General features: G+C 36.2%; 1 protein-coding gene across 6 annotated transcripts in view; it reads right to left on the bottom strand.

The window, feature by feature from the left end:
- Window positions 1-26821, bottom strand: part of EPHA6 (EPH receptor A6) — an 868919-nt gene that overhangs the window by 181104 nt on the left and 660994 nt on the right. For all 6 annotated transcript variants that reach the window (XM_040484252.1, XM_040484254.1, XM_040484253.1 and 3 more), the window contains one exon: window positions 12882-13067. In XM_040484252.1, the coding sequence (XP_040340186.1) occupies window positions 12882-13067 (186 nt within the window). The remainder of the gene's footprint in view (window positions 1-12881; window positions 13068-26821) is intronic.

Below are 26821 nucleotides of genomic sequence, written 5' to 3'. Positions count from 1 at the left end.
ATCCAGACCTGTTTTCCCCAGGGAATATCCTGGGATTTCTTGCAATGATATGTAATCTATATTAAAGAAATCATTAAATCACAGAAACTGTAGCTAATGGAAGGCATTTCTGTATACTTTCATTCCAGTGTAATGGAATACTTCAGTGATTAGGTACATGAAATAGTGATCAAGTCGCAGAGGTGCTATAGCTTTCTATATTTATGGATAGCTGTACCAAATACAATAGCATGTCTCATATAATATATAGCTATGCCAAAATGAAAACTGAACTTATTTCAAGGAAATCATGCCATTAATGTTTAGGGGAAAGGTCGATGCATTATATTCAGGGCTAAGAAACCTGAAATAGTCATTGCATCTGAATGAAAAGGAGAAAAAAACCTCACTGATGTCTCTGGTTGGCATTTGTGATGAGTGGAAAATGAATAAATTCACTTGCAGTGATTGATGTAACCTAATAAAAATGTCAATAAATTCACATCACTGTGTTGCTATATCTCAATCACGAGCAGACTAAGTTGTGCCTACTTTCTTTTCTCAGGCATAGGAAACACACTACCATATTTCTTCATCCATTCTGAAGTTGGGATTGAATCATAAGTGATATGATTTAGACTACATAACGTAGAAGTACGTAAAGATGAATTAGTTGTGTTCCTACTTCCAAGTTGATTCTTATCTACAGTAGAAAGAGACACGTACCTAAATAATTATAATGCAACGTAGTGGCAGCGAAAATTTCAGAGGACAAAAATAGCTAAAAATATGATTGTTGCTCAGAGGAATGAAAAACTACAAAAGTACAGAGAATCACAATTATGACAAAAGCTGCCAATTTCATATAAATGTGATTGATGTTAGACAGTGTTCAGATTTAGAACTGGCCTTGAAGTCTGAAAAATTAAGTTCCTTCTTTCCTTCTTTCTTCTTTCTCTTCTTTTTATTCTACCCCTATCTTCTCCTTCCTTTCTCCCTTTCATACCATTTTCTTTCATCCATATGTACTTAGTGCTTACTCCATGCTCAGCACCATGCCAGGTGCCACAATAAATAAAATAAAAACTGTCTTCAACAGACCTTGACCTCCCCCCAAATGCCCATTCCAGTACAAAGGATTTCCCAGTCTATTCAAAAGGAAATAAGTTTAAAATACATAGTAGGGGATATATATTAGAAATTTGGGAGGAGGGAGATGGAGGGGAGAATGAAGTAGAGTTGGGATAGAAAATTGAGATTAAGTGGAGAAAATGAGGTAGCCATACACAGCCATACACATTCTTTATTATCGAGAAACTAAGGGTCATCAGAAACCAAATAAACCTATTTCAGAGAGATTCTAGCTGCTCAGAGTACATGAGTACAGCTTTGGTATCTAAGCGAAACACTGAGGAACCAAGTAGAGAAAGACTATTTCCTTGCTCCACTTAGCACAGGACCCCGCAAAATTCTGGGGTTTTGAAAACCCAGATAAATGCATTAATGGCAAGATTGTTTTATTCTACTGATAGGCAGTGACTGGGCTGGGGAAGCCTCCATAATAGCTGTTAGCAGGTAGTGTGTACATAAGAGGGAGCCCCAACAGGTAACAACTAACAGATTGGTTGGACTGTTTCAGAACAAAACCTCAGGGGCATCAGAAAAGGGTGCTAAGGCCCTAATCCTATGGTATAAGGGCTAAGAATACAACAGACTTCTGGGCCACACATATAAATGGTGGTTATAGTACAACATGTTAAGTGCAATGCAGATGACTAACCCACTGCAGAGATCTAGAAAGAAAGTTTCATATAAGCTGTGTCATCCCTTTATAAGTAGAGTTTCCTGGCTGAATTAAGGGTGATGGGTGCAAAGGAGAGGGAGAATTTCCCCAAAATATGTGAAATAAGAAACAGCATAGTGTGTTCAGGGGAATTACCAAGGATTCACTGTTAATAGAATATAAACTTAAAGGTATAAAAGGCAGAAGATAAAGCTAAAGGTATGTTGTGAGTGGGGCCAATTAAATAGAACCTTGAATTTCTAGCTTTGGCAGCATGAGGTTTGTCTGGTGGGTGAAGCAGGTAAAGGAAAGCTATTGAAGCAAAGAAGGAACCTTAAAAATGAGTAAAACAGTTTTATTTAAAAAACAACTAATTTGACAAATGGTGATAAAATGATAAATATGCAAAAAAAAAAAAAAACCCAAAAACAAAAACAAAAAAACCTTGGCCCATACCTCACATTTCATACAAAACTAAACTCAAAATGGATCACAGACTTACATGCAAAGTGCAAAGCTATAAAACTTCTAGAGCAAAGAAGAACAAATCTTTGTAACTTTGGGTTAGGTAAAGTTTTTAGATATCGCACCAAGAAGTATAATCCATAAAAGAAAAAAATATAAATTAGATATAACCAAATCTTATAAAACTTACTCTGTTAAAGACACACTTCATAGAACAACAACACAAAAATAAATAAAAAACAAAAATGAAAACAGATAAAAAAAAAACAAGCTAAAAACCAGAAAAAATCTACAAATCACATTTCTGACAAAGAACTGTATCTAGAAAATATTTTTTCAAACTTTAAAAACCCAAAATTAAGAAAAAACTAACCCAGTGCAAGAAAATAGGTAAAAATCTGAAGACACATTTCACCAAGAAGATATATATGGATAGCAAATAAACATATGAAAAGATGATAAAATTAATAGTCATTAGGGAATGCAAATTAAAATGACAATAAGATACTGATATAGGTTCACTAGAATGGCTAATTTTTTTAAAAAAGTTACAAAACCAAGTATCATCAATAGCACAGAACCACTGAAACCCATCATTACTAGTGGAGATGTAAAATGGTACATCGGGTTTGGAAAACATTTTGGCAGTTTCTCACAAAATTAAACACATATTTATCTTTTAATCTAGTCATTCCATACCCAAACATTTACCCAAGTTAAATGTAAATATGTGTTCCCACAAACACCTGTGCATTAATGTTCACAGAATTTTACTAACAATCATCTAAACTGAAAGCAGACCATATGTCCTTCAACTACTGAATGTATCACCAAACTATGGTACATCTGTACAAAGAAATATTACTCCATAATAACAACAACAAAGGGGAATGACTCTCAAGCGCATTCTAAGAGAAAGCAGCCAGACTCAAAAGGCTTCATTTTGTATAATTCTATCTATAGAACATTCTGAAATACAACTGTTCCTTAAAGAAGTATTCTGATTAATAAACATAGAAGAGCTAAAGAAACAGAATACTCACCATTAGAAAATAGCAGTAATAACTGCTGTAGGCAAGATCTACTATGGACAAAATTAGTAGGGAAAAGGTTGAAAAGAAACAGGATATTTGTATAATTTAAATTATCTTCCCCCAAACATATATTAATTACAAAAGGGGAAAAGTAACTTTATAGTGGGTAATCTAGAAGGCAAAACCTTAATCAAGTGATTGATGTTAGCATCCCAGGAATAAGGCATATGGACATGATGTTCACAAAGGTATATAATGTCTGTGATACTCCAGCCAAAAATTCATAACCACAAATCAAATTATGGAAAAACAACAGACACATCTAGACTGAGGGACAGTCTACAAAATAACTGACTAGTACTCTTGAAAAGTGTCAAGGTCATGAGAGACAAGGAAACATTGCAGAATTGCCACAGATTAGAAGATCCTAAGGGGATGTGGGAACTCTCACAGGACCCTGGGACAGATGAGGACAGTAGTGAAAAGGCTGATAGAATTTGGACAAAATTCTGTAGTTTGGTAAATAGTTCTGTACTGATATTTATTTCTTGGCTTTGATAATAATCCTATGGTTAATGTAAAATATTAACATCAGGGGAAACCTAGTGAAGTTTATGTGGGAACTATATTATTTTCACAACTTTTTCTTTAAGTTTGAAATTATGTCAAAATGAAAATTGGAGAAAAGTCAGAGTAACATATTCCAACAACAACAAAATAAGCATTAAAATATGCATCATCATGAAATTAAATAAGGAGCTTGCTAAATTTTTATTCATTAAGTTTATGGGTAGTTTTTTTTTAAATTTTTATTTTCGGGGGAGAGGGGCAGAGAGAGAGGGAGAGAGAGAATCCCAAATAGCCTCTGCACTGTCAGTGCTGAGCCCAACATGGGGCTCGAACCTATGAACTGTGTGAGATCACGACCTAAGCTGAACCAAGGGTTGGACACTTAACAGACTAAGGCACCCAGGAGTTCCTGGATAGTTTTTTATTAGAAGCCACATATGCAAGGAGCCCATAATTATTTGCAGTGATTAAGACCTCTACTGTTCTTTATCCAGTCCTACATAAGACCATCAGGAACCTGGTGAAATTTCCTCAGTAATGACTGTTTGCCTGAACTTCCAGTCTGGTAGAATGGTTCTCATGCTCCTGATGTCATGATGCCAATTTATGTCTATTATATAGAGTTATCTATAGCTCTTCTCAAATTCGGCACCATCAAACTTTTCACCAGAAGAACAAAAAACTTCATCATGAATGATTTAGAAGGAATTTTTATTTTTGAAAATGAGTAAGATTTCACCCTCTAGATAATTCTATTCATTTTGATTTTGAGATATTAAAGGGCAGCATTAGGTATACATAAGATTGTATTTATATTCCTTTTTCTCTCCTAGTTCTATACTTTACAGTGCTATCTTCATATTGAGCAACTTGTTACTAGAATTTTTAACCTGTTACATCTTATTACAGTCTACCTGATAATTAGCAGGCTGGTTAGGGAGAGGGGAGAACCACAGGAAGGACACATTAAGTTAGAGGCAGATCTAGAAAGGTGATTAAACCGAATGACCTTGAGAAAACCCAGATACTTAAACACAGAAGGAACAAGAATAAATTCCTCCTGAACACTGAAGAAGTACCTTCTCTGTTGTAAATAGGGAAGCACACTCTGGCAGAGTATAAGCTGCTGCTCCCAATTAGCCCCAGTGCTGCTTGAATGGAGTGAGGTACGCAAGGCTACCAGAGTATGTCATCTTGTTACTATTTCTTATAGTCACAGTTAGTTCATTTTATTTTTATTTTATTTTCAATTTTTTAAATGTTTATTCATTTTTTGAGACAGAGAGAGACAGAGCATGAGCAGGGGAGGGATAGAGAGAGAGGGAGACACAGAATCTGAAGCAGGCTCCAGACTCTGAGCTGTCAGCACAGAGCCGATGCGATGCGGGGCTTGAATTCATGAGCCATGAGATTATGACCTGAGCCAAAGTCGGATGCTCAACCGACTGAGCCACCCAGACACCCCTAGTTCATTTTCTATTTATCAATATGTATACATTATAATTCCAAGTGGCAAATGCTTTGCAGCAAATATCCCAAGAATCCACTGAGACTCCAAAAATTGCACAATTATAATTCATCACTATTTTCAGTAGCAGCAAATAGTAGATATTAGGAGAAGAGAGAAAAGATTAAGACAAATTAGGATTTCTTCTCTTATTGCTGCCTCTCATCGTTCCTTTTGTTAACCACATTTGTTAACCACAATCTTTGGGGTAACAGTTCTGTCATGATCTCCAAGTTCTCTTGTGTCCTCAGTGATACTCACAACCTTTCTAAGTTTTCCTGGTCTGCTTTCTTTCTCACTCTTCTCAGGGCTATTTCAAACATTCAGGAATACTCCAAGCCCTTTACCTATCACTTGAGCAAATGACCTTGCCCCTTACATGACTGAAAAAAAAAAGGAGGCTGGTAACTCCAGAGGTGTCTGGGCCTTCTAGGTACCAATATCCTTTTCATATCATAGTTATCTATGTACCCATTAGGGTCAGCTTGGTACATTTGCATTCAGCTCCTCAGGGATTTCAAAGAGGGAGAGATACATGGAATAAATGAGGGTAAGTTTTAAGATGCTTTTGTCATTCAGCAGGAATGTAATCTACAATTCAAGAGACTGGAGAAGAATGAAACCAGAGGACATAGATGTATGGACCTGACCCAGGAGGACAGGTATTCTGGCTTTCTTTTTCACTGCCAAATGCCTAACGCTTATTAAAGTGCCTGGCACACAGTAGTTAGGTACATAATAAATATTACTTGAATGAATGAATAACATAGCATGGTGAGCATCTGGAATGTAAGTAAGAAATCAACACAATCTAATTTGCATTTTAACCTATCAGTCTGACTGCAGTGTGCACATACCTTATAGTCCACTGCAATCTGACCATCTTCATATAAGCTGTAATGGGCTGTGCCCTCCTGATTGCCTCACCCAACAGATGATTCTCAATCCTTGTCTTACTTGGCTTCCCAGCTCCCTTTCTCTATTGGCCTCTCCCTCATTCTTAGGAACCTTTCTTCTAGGTTGTTTCTTCTGTATCTTTTGTAAGCTTTTCATCTTCAGTTTGCCTGTTAAGGATAGTTCTCCTCAACCTTCTGGGTAAGCTTGTCCTCCCAATAGCTTCAACTACCAATCACCATCCATCTTTTTGTTTGTTTGCTTATTTATTTTTGAGACAGAGAGAGAGCATGAAAGGGGGAGGGTCAGAGAGAGAGAGAGAGATGCAGAATCTGAAGCAGGCTCCAGGCTCTGAGCTGTCAGCACAGAGCCCGACGCGGGGCTCGAACTCACAGACCATGAGATCATGACCTGAGCTGAAGTCGGATGCTTAACCGACTGAGCCACCCAGGTGCCCCTCACCATCCATCTGATGAGTACTCTTAAATTTTCACCTGCAGCCTAGACGTCCACCCAGGTTCCAGAGGATTCCTGGATTTCTTTAAGTGTCCCAGGCACCTCAGATACAACATCAAGTTAGAATTCATCATTTTCTCTCCAAATCTGCATTTCTCCAGAATTTCTTCTCTTGTGTTAAACCAGAAACTTGTAAGACATCTGAAATCAGTCACTGAAGTCTCCCAATTTAACTCTGGAAATATCTCTTGACTCTATTCCCTTCTTCTTATCTTTACTTATCTAATTTAGTTTCCCATTATGTTTTACTTGGATTACTACACTAGTCCCCTCACTGTTTTGCCTGCCTATGGTTCTTTTCCTTTGAATATGTAATCTGTATTACATATTACTTTGCCTCTGATGTTTTGGATGCCCGAATCTGTACTACTGCTATTACTTTGCCTCTGATGTTTTGGATGCCCGAAACATGCCAACTTCTTTCTTAGTCACAAGAGTTTCTGTTTTCTCTGCCTGAATATTCTCCTACCAAATCTTGGCAGGGCTTGATCTTTCACTTCATTTGGGTTTTTTTTCTCTTTACCTAAAATTATATTCATGCATTTAATTACTTTTGGTTTCCTCCAGTAGATAGAAGCTCTTTTTCAATACCATATTACCACTGACTAGATGAGTGGGCACCCAGTAAGTAAATATTCACTGAATAAATGGATAAATAAATTAACAATAACTGTATCCAGAACAACACATGCCACACATCACACTGGGAAATAGTGGCCTGCTTGTCTGTTGCTCCCAGTGGACAGACACCAACAAGTGGGTTTCTCACGAACACTGAGTGCTTCTTTTCTATAGCTCTAGGTTTTAATCAGAAATAATCTCTAAAACCTGGTGGTGCTCAATAACTGTCTCGGAAAACAAAGCAAAACAAACCTCTCAAACTATCTTAGCTAGCAGAATGGCTGAACTCCAGAGGCCGGTGGGTTGGGGGGGAAAACTATCTAATTTATTTTATTAGAAGCAGTTTTGCAGTATATTTACCCCTACAATGTATATTCCTTATATCCAAACCTTGATTTTGCCTTACAGGAAAATTTTACCTATACATTCTCTCACAGATTGTTAAAATAAAACTTTATTAAAGGGACTTTTTGTTTCTTCTGGAACCTCTCTATCTTCTCTTTGGATTACTGATACAAACCTTAAGTTATTTAAAAAATTACAAGTGGGGTGATAAGTTACCAATGGCACAAATTTTCCTCACCAACATCTGTGACCCTCTTCCTTTGGCAAAGGAATGGAACACAAAATATTAGGGCTAAATGTGACTTTTACTGTTTTCTAGTCCAATCTGCACTTTTCAATCTTTTGTGTAGATTAAAAAAAAAAAAAAACAAAAACAACTGATGCCTAAAGACGTGGAGGACTTGGTCAAGACCCTGTAACTGGTAGCTGGAAGCACACCAGGTGGAGAGGCAGAGATCACATTGGTGGCAACAGTAATAGTCAGAAATCTTGGGCGATGTATTACTTGACAAGCAGAATGCAATTCTGGAACCAGAGGTGCAGTTCTCATGCAGTTACTGTACAATGTATCTGACTGACTTGAATCTACTCCCTTAGAGCCTGTGTAGACCCACTGAAACTGTCTGAAAGGAACCCACAGTACTCTGCCATATTTAAAGAGGTTTGCGCATGCTGGCACTTTCTTGTTATAGCTCCTGTTCTGTCCCCACAGAATGTCTTTAGGAAAATCCTACAATGAAATGAAGTTACGTTTGGGAATTCATTTGCTATCCTCATTGGTTTCTATTACTCCTTACTAAATCTATGATTTACCTGAGATATAGTTGGTGTATCTAAATTTAATTATCAGCCTCTAAGCTGGGAGATAGGCACTTCATCAGTTCTCTCTTGTTCCTTCCATCATCATGGTTCAAACTGCTGGGCCAGGCTTCAGGAGTGTGGTTACCGCACTGTATGTCTTCATCATTTAACCACTATTCTTATCTTTTTATAGGAGGGTAGTACTTTCTCTTTTGGTTAAGAAACTAATGACACTGGTGTATACCTTACCAGTTACAAATTGCTACTATGCATGCTACTAATGGCTACAAGTCTGTTCTCTAACTAATGGCTTCTATTTGCTTGTTGGACAAAAAGTATGTGCTAAGCGTATGGTTTAGCTCGGTTAATCTCTGTTTATATCAGTTTTATCTTAACAGGTTAATGAAATTGTGATGCGTATCAAATAAATAGGTTCAACTTTTATCGCACACACTTTTTATATAATGCAGCTTTTAATCATTTAACTTTCAAGTTTAAAATAAAAGTAGTTATATGCTTTGAATATCAAAGAGCAAAGTGTTCCCAAGAACTTTGTAATATGTATCTCTTGGAGATAAAACGTATACATAAGATAAAAAGTATCCCTATTAAGAATTTATAAAAGGATCTGATGAAGATTTTGATCTATAATTTTGCATTACTTTCAACTGAGAGTCTGTGAGTTTATTTCTCAGAACCCCAGGATAGTCTACTAACATGACTGCATAAACTTATGCTTCATCTTTATCTTTGTCAGTATTATCTTTTATGCAATATGGTAGTCCTTAGGGAGCATTAATTGCTAGCTATCTTTTAGCTACTTAAGGGCAATCTTGGAACAATTACCATGTGTTTATGGGAATGAGGCATTCATTTATTTATTGCCTTTCTCCTAAAAATCTCATAGCACTTGAGTCAAGAAGATAAGAGTATAAATATGACCACTTATCTTTGTGGGAATTACCCCTTTCTCTATCTCTACCATCCACCTCAGCAACAGCCCAGCACCCTTATATGGGCTCACTTTTACAAGTTCAAACTGTAATGATGATTGCCATTCAAAAGCATATTGCATCTGTCCTTTCTCAACTATCTTTTCCTCCCTTTCCTTCCCCCCACTTCTTTCTTTTTTCTTGAAGTGGAACAAGGACCCTGACTTAGGAAGCATACAAATCTGGCTTTGTAGAGGTCACTGGTCCCATTTTTAGACAAGATTATTAGACATATGAAACAATCACTGCATTGGGGAGTATTTCAAATGGGCAGACACGTGCCACAGACTATCTCACTAAACCTATTCAGTTGATTTAGGATAAATAAATCTTACTACTTCATAGAGCTATATAAATCTTTTCCCTTTTCATTACTTTTATCCATATCTATATCTATATCTATATCTAGCATATAAAATATATGGCAATATGTGACATAACAAAGTCATATAATGTGATTTACCAGAGGGAGAAAACAAAGATCTGATACTTTTCAACCTCTGAATTTATTGTTTGACACATTTCCAGATATTACAAGCAAAAATACATATAAGAAGACCTCAACATTATATTTAAATTATTATTTTAAATGCTTTGCAAAGATTCATGACCCAAATTCAAAAGTATATTTTTCCTTCCAGAGAGATATAAGATAGAAGGAGGACTTGAAAAGTTCATGCCAAATTAACGCCAAGGAAGTCAGACAATATAAACAATAATTAACATATTGTTTCTACTCTCTCTTTCTATCTCTTTTAGATTATAGTCTTTGCTAGCTATTATGGCATAGCTGGTTCTTTACAAATTTTACATTTTAGAAGTAATTTATTTTACTAACCTAAATATTTTCTCTATTTTAAAAAGTGGTATTATATTATTTTATTCATATTGTCATTTATTTAATGTCACTTAATTCAGATAAGATGAAGATAATTAAAGTATAAAACTGATTCATTCACTATGATATAGAAAATGGAAAAAAAAATCAACCCAACACACACACACACACACACACACACACACACACACACACACACCCCATGGGCTTTAGAGGTCTTTTTGACTCAGCCTGAATACCAGCCATGCTACTTGCCATACTACTGGATTAGAGGTTTTTCTGCAGGTTAATTAACCTGTCTAAGCTTCAGTGGACAATGATACTCATAGTAGCTGCCGTGAAAATGAAATGGTCAACTGTAGGTGTAAAATGTCTGGCACATAGCACCAATAATGGCTATCGTTTAATGTGGCTTATTATGACACATACTATGCTAAATGCTTTATATATTAACAAATTTAATCCTTACAGTATTACTATAGAGTAGGAGTTATTTCGGTCTTATTTTCACAGATGTGGAAGTAAAGGAGAGAGATGGTAAATAATTTACCTAAAGCTGTATAACTCTTAAGTGGCAGGAGTTTTCAAAACTCAGTGGCTTAAACATTTATCTTCTCTCATGATTTTATGGGTTGACTGGATTGAGGTAGGTGGTTCCTTTGCTCTAGAAGATGTCAACTGCAGCTGTAGCCATCTGGCTTTGGTGGTGGTGGTAGTGGGGAGAGGTGGCAATGTCTGAGATGGTTTATCACAAGCCTGGCATTCAGTGCGGACTGTCTGTGGGCAGCTCAGATAGACCTGTCGACTGGACATTCTACTTTTCCTCCTCTTTGCAATACTGCTCGAAGCTTCACCATAGGGACTGGTTTTGCTCAGTGTTGGAGGCTGGGTTACAGGAAGCAGTGTTGTAAGAGGACAAGCCCCAAAGTGCAAACGTGTAAGATGCTTCCACACAGACAGACACATGGACAAGTCCAGAACCAATGGAGAGAGCAACACAGGACATAAATACCGGAAGGCCCCATTAAGGTCACTAAAGTAACAGACCAGTGCAACAGCTGTCTTCAAAAGTACACTTTTGGGTCTTCCAGACTGTCAAGGCTAACTGTTATCTTCTGTTCCCCTTGGGCAGCATGTTGGTCAATGCCTTATGAGAGGGACTTAGGAGTTTCATACACATACTCAGTTGTATGCTTTTAGTAAGCTTTTATACTTGCCTGTTTTCAAATATGATGTGAAGTTTTAATTTTATATAAGTGGTTTAAGAGAAATACCAGTTTTATGAAAAAATGCTTCTCAAAGATTTAAATTACATTTTTTTGTTTTTTTTTTTAAATGCCATTTGCTATTGGGTTTTATAAGTTATAATTTTTAGTGAATAAGGAGAAATGAGTTAAGGTTTATGTCCTGTCATTATTCAAATAAAAGTGTTTATATAGCAATCTATTTTTTAGAGTATAAGATTAATTTTATATTAAGAAATATTAAGAAAGTTCAAAGGGATGGCTTTGAGCTCACTATTTCTGTAAAAACAGGATTTTTTCCCCTTGAATTTTTAATTCTTTTTTCCATTTTATTTTATTTTTTTTCCAACGTTTATTTATTTTTGGGACAGAGAGAGACAGAGCATGAACGGGGGAGGGGCAGAGAGAGAGGGAGACACAGAATCGGAAACAGGCTCCAGGCTCTGAGCCATCAGCCCAGAGCCTGACGCGGGGCTCGAACTCACGGAACGCGAGATCGTGACCTGGCTGAAGTCGGACGCTTAACCGACTGCGCCACCCAGGCACCCCTTCATTTTATATAAATTAAAGTAATTTAGTTCTAATGGCATTTATGTAGATGGGTTCCATATAAAAATGTTTGTTTAGAAGTTCTACTTCAGATAAAGCATCCTTATTTGTATATGAAATTTATTTCCAAGCAGAAGTATTTTACCTTAATGACCTAAAATATTTTAACTGTTTCTTCTATTAATATTGAAATTTTAACAGCTTTAGAAGAAGTAAACAGCTTATAGAGATTAGAAAAATATGTAGCCCTTTACTTTTGATTCATTACTTCAAGTTAAATTAGCAAATGATTTACAGGTAATAAATACCATTTCAAAGCTGTTTGGTGACCAGTGCAAACTCTGATAATGTCATAGCCTAATATCAAGATTCTGAGGGGTTCAGAAGATGATATCTGAACTACATTATCTTCTTTTTTAAAATTTTTAATATTTTTTATTTATTTTTGACAGAGAGAGAGAGAGAGAGAGAGAGCGGACAGTGAAAGGGCAGAGAGAGGGAGAAACAGAATCGGAAGCAGGCTCCACACTCTTAGCCATCAGGGGGCCCAAACTCATGAACGGTGAAATCATGACCTGAGCTGAAGTCAGATACTTAACCGACTGAGCCACCCAGGCGCCCCCTGAACTAGATTATCCTCTTAATGGCTGTGATATTGCTAGTGAGGTTTTCGTTTGTTTGTTAATTTTAAGGAACTAAGATAGAGATATACAAAAGAAGTAATGAAGAGAATCAGTACTTACTTTTTGTGACAACACCTTCCAGTCGAATGATATTTGGGTGGTCAAACTGACCCATGATACTAGCTTCTCTTAGAAAATCTCTTCTTTGTCGATCCATGTGGCCACCTTTCAAAGTTTTGATGGCAACGGGGATCTCTCTTTTCCCTGGTGTCTTCAGTCGCCCACTACAGACTTCTCCAAATTCTCCTTAAAATATGAACAAAAGTAGTTGTTTAAGCAGAATACTTACATTCCAGAGGAACTGTCATACGGTACTGTTTTTTTTTTTTGTTTTAACATGACTGTCAACTGTGTCATTTCCACATGGAGATTTCTTTCTTAAAAATTAAACTTATAATGATGATGTGCTTGATCAGCATCATTTATAATGAATAATGGAATGCACTTTCATATGGTAAGGCACAGGAACTGCCATTGATAGATCTCCCTGATCTGCAGAGAAATTATGACTAGCAGAATGGGTGATGCTAATGTAATTCTATAGAAAAGCAATCACTGTATAACATTTCCTGTTCCTGTTCTCAATACTGAAATATGGGCCAAATGTCTGCTCTATTCAGGGAATCCATCAGGCATGTGTAGCTGACTTGATCCTGCAGACCATATATCTGAGCTTCACTACCACCAGAAATCAATGCTAGGGTCAACTGGTACATGAACATATTGAAATGACTACACTGAACTCAACTATAATAGGTGATTATACAGGCTAAATTACAAGTCACATGGTTGGAATACAAACATAGTAAGATAATTTATGGCTCAGCAATGGCTTTATTGGGAAGTAATGAATAGTAGGCAAATATTTATCACAAATTTAATATACATATTTAATATATATATTAAATATACATATTTAATATGTATACATATACATATATGTATATGTATACATATACATATACATATACATATATATGTATACATATACACATATCCAGTGCTACAGTGCTGTGAGTTCAAAGAAGTGTAAGACTTGGTCTCTGTTCTTAGGAGCTTACAGTCTAGCAGAAGAGTTTAGCTGAACAAATATAACACTCAAGAACATAAGAACCAATCTCTGTAAATGGTGTATTAGTTAACTAAGAACAGTGGCAGCTAGAAGGCTTCCTGGAGCAGGTGAAACTTTTGCTGATGTTGAGCGATAGGTACGATTTGGATATTCAAGAAAAGCAGTAACGTTCCAGGCAGGGGTGCACAGAGGGAGCGAGAAAAATGAAGACAATGTTTCAAAGGTCAGAAGCCAAGGGTGGCAAGTGAGGTTATCGTGGGAAAGAAGTTTGGAAGTTTTCTTAGTGCAATGCAATAAATTCAATAAAACTTGAAATTCCAGACTTAACTTTTCTGAGGCCAATTACCTACATTTGCTTAAGAGCATGATGCTTGATCACCAATTTATTAATCTATCAAGTAAAGATAATAATAAAATCTTCCATAATTCTATAATGTCCCTTCCTCATCAGGATACTGGGAAGATCAAAAGTGATGCTATATATAAAAGTGCTTATCAACTGTAAAGTGCTGTTCATGTACTTTAAGTTATATGAATCTTTGGAATGGTGAAAGAAATGAAAATTAAAGTATCTTCAGTTAGTTTATTAGCTAGCAGTTCTGGCTAATAGTTCAATGTAATGTAAATTTAAGTGTAGAGAACCAAATTAAATTTTTGAAGTACCATAGATTTCAATTATCCTTATTTGGTCCAAAGAAGAACCAATTCATTATAATCAACTAAATATTGACTATACATGAATATTAACCACCTTCTGCTATAAATGCTAAGATATTTTTTAAGTGAAAAAAAAAAAACACTAGGAAGGAAATAAGCCAAAATATTGCTTCTAAATTATGTGTAAACATGTCTATTAGAAATAGAAAGCAGTCTAACAAGAGAGTTTACTCTATTTACGTTAAACCAACAAACAAGCAAATAGAAAACTCAGACTAGAGTGGGGTCCCCAAGTTCAGTGCATATGATATTAGAGTTTTATAAATCTTGTTTAATTTGACATCAAAACAAGAAAAGTCTGTTTTTACTTAATGATACTCTCAACCTGTTGGAGGTTAAATGTTTCATGTTGACAGGAAAAGGAGGCTGTAGTTTTTCAGTTTTGTAATTACAAAAAAAAAATTTAAAGATTTTCTCTCAGACATTAAAAAAATGGCAATTGGTAGAGATGTTTGACATTTTACTATTGAAGCTCTGAAACTTGAGAGAAAAGGTATGTACCTATGTCTAAATTAATGTCTTATACATCCAGGCCTACTAAGGTACTTCAAATTCCTTCTTGGACCACTGTGGTTTGTTATAATAAATATCCACAATAAAACAGATATTTCTTTTTTTTATTTTGCCTTAATAAGTTTGCTAGTGAAAATAGAAGCTCACCAATATTTTAAAACTCCTCACCTGTCTTGAGCCCATAATGCAAGTGATTTTCTGTTAGCATTTCATAGTAATCCAAATAAACTTTTGAATGTAGTGAAATAAATAGAAAACACTGGTGTTATTTCATCAAGACAGGCAGAGTGGTAATTTTCTTTGTTTTTTTTTTGTTCTCTGAAATTTATGTATCCTATTATCACCAGGTAGGTGTTTTCTTCATGTCAAACTTTGTACCATCAAGCTGTTATCACACTTATTTCAGTGACACTAAATATGGTTGCCTCAATTAAAGATCTGAGACTCCTAGTGCATTCTTCAGGCAAAGCCCAAAAATTGCAGTCAGGAAATGTATTAAAACCCTTATCTGTGGAAGGCCTGAATGTATAAGACATATCAGAGAGGAAAAAATAATCTAAATCAAATGCATAGTTTAAGATATTGCCAAAGGCTGTTCCATTATATTATTGTCCTTGTAGCAGGAGTTGAGGCCCTGTACATAACCATCAGTAAGATAAATTATTCTTCACTATGATGTGTGAACATTTTTATATACTGGTTAGTGCATCATTAACTCATTGACTACAGGAATATGGTGCTAACTATAGTTTTTTTTCTTTTCCAATCATTGTCGCCATCATTATTACACAGGTAGCACTTATACATTGCTTACCATGAACCAGATCTAAAAACTAAATATATATTTTGATCTTGACAACAAACATTTGTGGTGGGTACCATTATTATCCCCACTTTGCAGATGAGAAGCTGAGATACATGGGCTAAATAACCTGCCTATCGTGACACAACTAGAAAGTGGTAAAACTGTAATTTGAACTCAGGAAGTCTGGCTCCAGGGTCTGTGCTTATAACTACCATTTAGTGGTGTCTGGGATGTTTATTATTATTAATATTATGTTATTATATTATAATAACAATTAGTATTGGATTTTCCATATAAAGTCTACATAACCAAATTAAAACTGTGAGAGAATGGTCGAGGTGGTGAGGGACCATCCATTTGGGGGACTGTCACCTCACAATCTCTTAGAAGATTTCCAAAATTTGCTCTTCCATGACTGAGACTCTGGTTTCCCCTACCTCCAACCCCTTGAGAGTCAATGAAGCCAAGAGCCACACTCCTGATGGCTTTTTAGAACATATCTCTCAGGTATAATGAGGTATTTCTTTCCTTACACTTGCTATTTCCCTCTGATAGGAATGTTCTCCACAAAGTGTCCTCTTTCCTCCCTTGTCCATCTTCCTCAGTCCTCTATGGGGATGGTTTCTCATAAGCAGTAAAGGCCAAGATTTGAGGTCCCTCCTGCAGAAAACTTGCTCTGATAAATCCATCTAATTTAATCTCCACTACTAGCAGTCCCTTCTAAATGAGAAAGAAAAAATTAGCAGCTCAACAATCAGAAGCTGTCCTCGGTCTCACAGTTGGGCTATGTAACTCTCCTATCACACACTATACCAGCCTTGACAAGGTTACTCTGAGACCATGACAAAATGAGACAGAGCAAGGTCACTGTGTACTTTGCCTAAGCACAGACAAAAGGCAAGGTCACATGCCAAAATACTAAATATGCCCTCCTCTCTTGGCTAGAATGAATAATGGCTCTTTCTTCACCAATTCTATCCTTATCCTTGTTCTTGTCTCTCCTCTGTGGAGATAAGATTCATTAAGATATTGTGGTGTAAGTCCTAAAATTAAAGCCCAATATTATGTGCTGTTTTAGTATCTGGGGGAAACTGGGAAGGCCTCAAACAGCCTTCCCACAGGCTCTCCCTCCCACTCAGCTCCCATATATATGGTTCTGTAGCCAAATATCCCTCTTTACCAAATGGCTCATATATAGTTCTTCCTTATCCCCAGGTAGCAGGTTTCACTTTCCTGTCAGTCTGTGGAATGATTCAAACAAGCCAATCACATCCTCCTAAGGGAAACAGAGGGTGCCTTATCCTCTTGGTACTACAAAGCCTGTCTCTTACAGCCTCCCTGGTTGTTTGGTAGGTTCCCAAGTGCAACCTCCAGGTGGCCCTGTGTAGTGTGTGGTGTCCTCTTCCTCCCTGGGCTGTGAGTACATGTAATTGATAAATATCTACCAACCTCACCTGCCTAACATAGGGTGTTGTGTTTTTGGCATTCCATGACTCTAGGGTAAGAATCTCTACCTCATCAACAGGGTGAAGCACTGTTCCTCAAAAAATTAAAAAAAAAAAAAAAAAGAAATACCATGTGACCCAGTAATTCCACTACTGGGTATTTACCCAAAGAAAATGAAAACAGGATATTGAAGATATATCTACACTCCCATGTTCATTGCAGCATTATTTATGATAGCCAAGATAAGGAAGCAACCTAAGTGTCTATCAATTGGCAAATGGATAAAGAAGATGTATATATACAACAGAGTATTACTCAGCCAATAAAAAGAATGAGACTTTGCCATTTGCAACAACATGGTTGGACCTAGAGGGCATTATGCTAAGTGAAGTAAGTCAAACACCATATTATTTCACTTACGTGTGGAATCTAAAAAACAAAATGAACAAATAAAGAAAAAAGCAGAAACAGACCTATAAATACGGAGAACGAACTGGTGATCACCAAAGGGGAGAGGGTAGGGGTATAGGCAAAAAGGGGTGAAGGGGAGTGGGAAGTTCAGGCTTCCAGTTATGGGATGAATAAGTCACAGGGATGAAAGGTGCAGCATAGGGAATATAGTCCATGGTATTATAATAGTGTTTTATGGTGACAGGTGGTAGTTACACTTGTGATGAATATAGCATAACACATAGAATTGCTGAGTCACTATGTTGTACACTTGAAACTAATGTAACATTGTGTGTCAACTACATGTGTATCAATAAAAATAAATAGAATAAAAAATACTTAATACAAAACACACACACACACACACACACACACACACACACTCAATTATAGAATCGTTGCTGCTTTCTGGCAGCATCTAATCTAATCTTCTTCCTTAGATTGCCTAAATCACCCAATGAAAGCCCAAATCCTTTAGTAGGTTTCATTTAAATTTCCCTTACTGACACACGCTACAGTTCCACATGTTGTGTGTTTTTCCCTTGCTAAAATGAACAATAAACCCAACTTTTTAAACTACAGTGTGTTCCTGGGATCTTTGGCTTTGAAAGTATTAGCATAATATATTTACGGTATACCATTTCTGACTATCTGAAATTTCTGTGAAATTCATGTTTAACTATTTTACACATTTGGTACGTATTTCTCCATTTAAAAATCTCTCCTTGATCATGTCCACTATAATGTAAGCCACGAAGGCATGGACCTTAACATCTCTATTTTCTATTGTATGCACAGTGCCTAGTACATAATAAACAACTCTTTAATATTTGTTGAATGAAGGAAATGAATAAATCAAGGGGAAAAAGCCTCAAGACCCAGAGTTGGGATATATTAGTGGACAGGGATTTTCCAATATGATAACATTTTTTTAATTGCATAGTATCCTTTGTTTTCTTCTCATTGTGTACAGTTAAGAGAGGCCTCAGTATCTTCTGCATTCAGTTTTTTTTTAACCTAATCATGCACAATCCACTTTCCTTCCTGTATGTAAAGGTAACAGGAAGAATATTTTTAAGTGTCATAGAGAGAAAGTGTTAAAAAAGAAGCGGCATAAAGGAAAAACATATATCCAATTTTTAATTTAGTTCTAGAGGGATATCTTAGTCTCTTGAGGTCTTAAGATAAATGCCATTATTATTAATGTTATCAGAAGGGTCACCTATCCAATTGTATTCAAGAACTTATGACTATTCTGTTGGATTTCTCCACAATACATAGCACACCTTCTACACATGAAAGAGAGTAACATTTTTAAAGAAAATTTATAATTTCACACCAGTTGAAATGATATTTGATATTGAATGCTTCTGATTCACTGTCACAGAAAGATTCAACATGATGCAAGATTTCTCATGTTTAACCAGACTTGTCAATAGGAATAGTTAAGACATGAGAAAGGACAGGTTCTTAGAAAATGGGTCCTCTGTTTCCACCTTCACCACTCATTTGTTTTTGTGGTATTAGAGGAAGTCAAATTACTTTTTTCTTTTTAGTATCATTGACGCGGGAGGTGGGGTTGAGGTTGGGTTAAATACCTACCACCTAGCTACTTTTTGAGAGATAAAGATTAATGTGTAAATACTTGCCAAGCTTTTTTGGTCCTAAAAAGTTTCCATGTAACCAGTAAATCTTTTAAAATTATCCTGATACCACAGAAGACATGTTAAATATGCTATTCTAAGTATCCTTCGTGACCAGGCTTTTAAAGTCTAGGTCAGGAAACATTTTGTATAAGACCTGTGAAGGAGTTTTTATCAAACAATGGGTAGGGACTTTTTCAGTGAATGAATTAAGTAACACATTATCCCATATTGTTCATTTTTTTCCCCACACCACATTCCAAATATTAGACAGCTTCTTTTTTCTTTCTGGGCAAGTTTTTTTTTTGTTTTATTTTTGTTTTTGTTTTTTAAAGACATAATTCCTCTCAATTTTTGTGATTGGAATGTAGCAAGAGGACACAAGGCAGTAATTCAGAACATTAAGAAATGGCAGTTAAGTCTGACAGCAATGTGCATGTTAATCATTCCAGTTGCCTGGAAAGTTGACTCATGATTTCAGTGGATTTATCTCCCTTTCTTCCTTCCCCCAATATTTGGAGGGCTACATTGTATTTTAATGCTTGGTGCACGACAGTGTTTCTTTACACTAACTTCCTAGTTGACGTGCCCTTTTGTTCATAATCAGCCTCCAATTTCACATCCCAGTCAGTTGTCAGGAGTGGCCAGACTCTATGATCATAGGCATGCCTGCAGCAACGCTTCTTAACACACTTTTAAGACAGTATTTGATGTTTATGCATGCACACAGCAAATACATCTATTGCTGTCAAAGCTCTGTATTTGATAAAAATTTGTCTTTGTTTATATACTTGAGGCAAAAGCGGCCTTTGCTTTTCAATAAAATTCTGCCTTTCCTATTAGGCCACATGGGAGGGAGTTAAGAGGCGGGCAACAACCTGACAAGAAAATATTATGTGATTGATTCATTAATAATAACTTGAAGCTGTTTTTTCTATAAACATACCTTCAAAAGGCTGAGCTCACTGCTCCTTGATTTATCCTTCTCCATACCCTGGACCGACAATTATTCTAATGCTAGTACCTCTTGGTTTCAACTATTAACTCAGATTTCTCCTTACTAACTTTAAACATCCTAAAGGCAGAGAAATATAATCTTATTGACCTTTCTATCTTAGTACCTTGCAAGACTCCTGACATCAAATAGGCACTCAGTAACTTGCTGAATGAATGAATCTGCCGTAAGCTTGAGATTTCTGTGTGTACCTCCAAGGAGGGGTTGAGGATTTAACTGTATGATTCAGGCACATGATTACTTACTATTAACTTAATTAAATTAATTAATTGAGCTATAGCTGACACACAATGTGACATCAGTCTCAGGTGTACAACAGTGATTTGACAAGTCTACCCATTGTGCTGTGATCACCACAAGTGTAGCTCCTACCATCTGTCACCACACAATACTATTACAATACCATTCGCTGACTATACACTCCATGCTGTGCCCTTCATCCTTGTGACTTACTCCTTCCACAACTGGAAGCCTGTACCTCCCACTTTTTGTTCTTTTCTGCTAATACATGCTCCCAAATGCAACTCTGCCCTCAAGGAGATTAAAATTGTCTCTATTTCTGACATCACAAGTCCAGTATATAACTTACATATTGAATACTCTTATTCACAACATTTTGACTTTTCAAACTCACTGATCCCTTTACTCCCAGAACACCTTTTAAATCTAATGTATTAGCCTCTACCAAAGGGTCTCGAACACCACTTCCTTCCTTGCCTGAAGGGATATGGAAAGAGTTTCTCTTTAGACTAAATGATTTGCATTTCAAAACTCTGCGTGATGATCAAAATTGATTCTCCATTTTGCCATTCCAGGAATGATGTTAGAAATAAAATCTAATTAAAAAGTCTCTGTGACCCACAGAAAGTTACTCAATGTCTTCAAGTTTCGGTTTCCTTATAAAACATTGACTACCTGCCTTGCAGAGTTATGGGAAGTAAAGATACCTAGTACTGCCTCTAGCAGCTCCTACTACTATCATCAAATACTTCCACTTGCCCTTCAGCCACCTGCCTCCCCTCTGCGAATGAAACCCAGGACCAACCCAACCATTTGCCAGTCCCTACTCCCACAATCAGGTTGCTGAGCCCTCTGCACTGGATAACAGTGTTACTAGAAACAAATGGTTCTTTACTCAACTGTATTCTCCTTTCAGTATACATACTATCTATCACAGGGTGATACCTTTCACCATCACCAACTACTGCCTCTTGGCTGTGAAGTTCCAAATCTAAACTTGTAACACAGACTCTCTCTTGAACTTCAGACTTGTATAACCCAGGGGCCATCTTATCATCTCCTATATTAGATTGCTTGGGCTGCTATAAAAAAGTACCATACCCAGAGTGGGTTAAACAACAGCAGTTTATTGTCTCATAGTTCTCATAGTTCTGAGAACTGGGAAGTCCAAGATCATGGTGCCAGCTGGTTTAATTCCTGGTTGCAGCTCTCTTTCTGGCTTGCAGAAAGCCATCTTTGCTTTGTGTCTTCACATGGCCATTCCTTCAGAAGGCCAAACAGAGAGCTATCTCTCTTCTCTTCCTTTAAAGCCACCAGTCCTATCAAATTAGGACTCCATCCTGAGGACCTCATTTATCCTTAATTGAAACTAGAAGACCTATTTTCAAATACAGACACATTAGGGGTTAGGGTTTCAACATACGACTTTTGGGAGGACACAATCCAATCAACAGCTTGGCTTAAAACCCATTTTCCTATCTTCATCTCTTATTTCATTTAGTAGCCATAGTTGGTTGAATAACCAACTCTGGCTCCCCAGAGATATCTACTTACTAATCCATGAACATATGAATCTGTGAACATATTACCTTATATAGAAAAAGGGGCTCTGAAGATGGGTTAAATTAAAGGTCTTGGGATGTGATGATTCTGAGTGATCCAGGTAGGGCCAAGGTCATCACAGGGGTATTTAGAAGAGGGAGGCATGAGGGACAGTCAGAGAAGGAGATGGGATGAAGGAAACAGAGGTAAGAGTGTCAGAGAGATATTTGAAGATGCTATGGTGCTGGCTTTGAAGATGGAAAAGGGGACACAAGCAAGGGAATACAGGTGACCTTTAGAAGCTGGAAGTCAAGGAAACAGATAAGTTCCCAGAATGAGTCAGTACTGACAATACCCTGACTTTAACTCAGTGATACTGATTTTGGATTTCTGACTGAAAAAATAAGGTGTGTGTTTTTTCAGCCCCTATTTGTGATAACATATGGATGGCTCTCAGCACAAGGCTTGGCTCAGAATGAGTTCTTAAATATTAGCTTGTATTTAAGCTGGACAATATCCTCCTTTTAAGTATAATTTCTTATTCCTCTCCAATGCATCCTTTTACACTCTTCTATTACTGTCACTTCTCTCAAACTCTCACAGGGGTTTTGTCTTCATTTCAATCTCCAGTATGTATCATAGCAAACACCGTGGGTAACAACCATTCACCGAATGCATGTGTGATTCAACAGACATCCTTCCAATAGACTCCTTCATCAGCACTTTACTCTCATGTTAAAACAGAGTCTTATTTGAGAGAGAAGCCATGAGAGAATATAATTTACCCCAGTTTGTGTGAATTCTTGCACTAGCACAAATAAGACATTTTGGAATTCATTCAGGTAATAAAAATGATCAGTAGTCACAGTGGAAGGGTTGTGTTTAGACAAGTATGACTAAGAGAAGCTAGTGGATTGTCAACTGTAATGGTCAAAATGTTTTCATAAATGAGGAAAAAGTATTTTTCCAAATATTCGTAAATAATTATTTTGACTAAAACATCCAATAAGTGTCCCAAATTATTAAAAATAGTATTATGCAAGTTTTGTAGTAGCAAAAGCATAGCTTTAATATACTAAATGTTTATAAATAAAAATTATAATATTAGATCATTTTATCTTAAGGAAAGTATGCATAGATAATCACACCTTTGTAAATTAAACCATGATTCAGAACTCTAGACATTTTAACATGATTTTATTTACTCTCAAGGGATAATAACAGGCAGATGTTCTAATAAAACAATAAACATTTAGAAAGTTTGCTTTGTGTTAAATTACTATCTTAACTAATGTAAACCCAATTTGAGGTACATTTTAGTCAATCACTTTTGTTTTTCAGAAGACATTCATCAAACTTGATCTTTTGCAAAAGTTTATACTTCATTATTTTACTTATTCAAAAGATAGAGTTTACCAAGTCCTAGACTACAATACGTACCATTATTATACGTACAACCTAGAAAGTAAATGTTGCTGCTAATTAAGCTATGGATGCTATCAATTATAAGAAGCAACAAAATTCAGTGATACTAAAATGAGAAAATTTACTTGATCAAAAACGTGAAAGAAGAGAAGAAATCCAGAGGCCAAATAACTGGAATGCAATCTCATTTTGGTGCATATCCTCCTGACCTATTTCCTACACATAAAGTTTAAATTATTCTTTTCATAAAGTTGCAGGCATAATATATAGTATTTTTCTGTATACACTTGAGACTCTTATATTTGCTTACTACTATAGTACAGGTGATGCTTGATTAATGTGGGGCTTAGGAGTGCTGACCTCAGGCAGTCAAAATATGCATATTACTTCTGACTCCCCACAACTTAACTACTGATGGCCTACTATTGACGGAAAGCCTTACCAACAACATAAATCATTGATTAGCACATATTCTGTATGCTGTATGTATTATATACTGTGTGTTTAAAATGAAGCATACTAGAGAATATACAATGTTATTAAGAAAATATGTCAAACTGAGTACTGTACTGAGTACTGTACTATAAAAAAAATGGTTTTTAAGTAGACTTGTGCAGTTCAAACTCTGCTGTCCAAGGCCCAACTATACATGTAGTTTCCATGCTATTAAATGTAACTTATATTAACAAATCCCTTTTTAAAGAGCTTATATTCATCATCAAATTTGTTAATTGTATTGCTTATATCCTCTAGCTTCACTGATTTTTTTTTCTTGTTGATTTAACAATTTTTTTTAAAATTTTTTCAACGTTTTTTATTTATTTTTGGGACAGAGAGAGACAGAGCATGAACGGGGGAGGGGCAGAGAGAGAGGGAGACACAGAATCGGAAACAGGCTCCAGGCTCTGAGCCATCAGCCCAGAGCCTGACGCGGGGCTCGAACTCCCGGACCGCGAGATCGTGACCTGGCTGAAGTCGGACGCTTAACCGACTGCGCCACCCAGGCGCCCCGATTTAACAATTATTAAGGGAAGTGTATTAAAAACTCCTACTCCTTTGGCAGATATTTTTTTCTCAATTTCTGATTGTATTACTACTGTAAATTTTTGCTTTCTTTGTTTGGAATATGCTTGTATACATCTCATTCTTGACAGATATTAAAAAGTTAAAATCCAAAACTGTTATCTCTATTACTGAATGTCACCTTAGAAAATATGAAAATATTGCTTATATAGTATTAGAATAGGTAAAACTTTAGCTTCAATCTAGCCATTTTAAAACTAGGAAAAACCACTATTTTAAAATATAAAATAGTAAAATGAGTAAAAGTACTCATTGCTTCCTACTAGGTGAAAATAATAACAGCTAAGTAGGTACAAGGCACAATTTTAAGTATTTTATATAAAATAACTTACATATTACAAAACTAATTATGAAATTAAAGAAAAATTTAAAAGTACTAGGCCCTTCAAACTTGCTTAAATGAGCCACTGATAATAATTGAATTAGGTATCCATACATTCTGGAATCCTAGTGAGAGACAAACACACTCTTCTCCATGACGTCCACAAGGCCCACTCTCATTGCTGGGGTAGTTACTGCTCTCATCCAGTATGATAACCCTGTTGTCCTTAAGAATATAAATAGTACATAGAATGTAGACCTAAAAAGTTTTTACCATCTGGCATTCTTCAAACATGTTTCTTAAGCAGATCCTTAAATTTTTTAAAAAAATATTTATTTTTGAGATAGAGACAGAGTACAAGATGGGGAGGGGAAGAGAGAGAGGAAGACACAGAATCCAAAGCAGGCTCCAGGCTCTGAGCTGTCAGCAGAGAGCCTGACGCGGGGCTGGACTTGTGCAACCGCGAGATCAGGACCTGAGCCGAAGGCAGACACTTAAATGACTGAGCCACCCAGGTGCCCCAGATCCTTAGATTTTTAATCTATTTAAAATCAATACTTTTGGTATGGTATCTGCAAGTCCAAATTCCAGACTATTTTATTTTCAATATATCCAAATTAGTGTCAGTAATGTATCCAAATGAATGTCAGTGACCACCCAAGATTAGATGGCACCTGTCACGTCTGAGAAGAAATATAATTGGTTTAACTCTACTAATTGAACCCTGAAAGAGCATCTGCTAAAGAAACATAAACAACATCTAGTCTTACTTATTAGATTAAAAGCTCAAGAATGGCTGACAACTGTAATATTACCATGTTTCAAGTATTTTCTAAGTTTAACCACATAGTATTGGAAGAGTTATTATTTAAAGCATTACATTTAGGGAAATGGAAGATATAAGTAAAGAGAAATACATTTGTAATACTGTGAATGTATATCCTAAACTCTTTGAAGTTGATTCATACAGTAGAATTTTCTGAAACTTTTAAAAAGCATTTTGTGGGGGCGCCTGGGTGGCGCAGTCGGTTAAGCGTCCGACTTCAGCCAGGTCACGATCTCGCGGTCCGTGAGTTTGAGCCCCGCGTCGGGCTCTGGGCTGATGGCTCAGAGCCTGGAGCCTGTTTCCGATTCTGTGTCTCCCTCTCTCTCTGCCTCTTCCCCATTCATGATCTGTTTCTCTCTGTCCCAAAAATAAATAAACGTTGAAAAATTAAAAAAAAAAAAAGCATTTTGTGAAGGCATATAAGACTTCAAGCAGAACAAATAAATATGCCAAATATTTCTGTTGTTGTTTATTTTTCTTTGCTCTTTTTTTAAATAATGGGAGGTCAAACGATTGCTTTGGATTTCGTTGCAGAGAAAATCGTGAATGTGACAGTATTCACGTTCATGTTAGTGAAAAAAAATGTCACAGATGCTATGTTTCTTTCTGATTATAAAAGAACAACAATCAGGAAAAAAAATCAACAAAAGAGAAAAATATATTGCATTTAGTCTGAATACATAAAGAGATTTTTATTTGACATATTATAAAACTTGTATTTCCATACAGTAGCTGCTATCTTTAAATAAAAACAGGTCAGCCTATTTCTTAATCGATCACTTGCTTTTTATTAATCATAAGGAAGCACAGCATGTTCTTCCAGTAAAATATTTTGAATGGTATAAATTGATTGATTTTTAATGTTAAATGTTTAAATTTGGGAAGCTACATAGGAAGCAAT

The sequence above is a fragment of the Herpailurus yagouaroundi genome, unplaced genomic scaffold (assembly GCF_014898765.1).
Source record: "Herpailurus yagouaroundi ecotype Mexico unplaced genomic scaffold, PumYag 162, whole genome shotgun sequence".
In the NCBI taxonomy this organism is placed as follows: Eukaryota; Metazoa; Chordata; class Mammalia; order Carnivora; family Felidae; genus Herpailurus; species Herpailurus yagouaroundi.
This window is presented reverse-complemented; position numbering and strand designations above follow the sequence as displayed.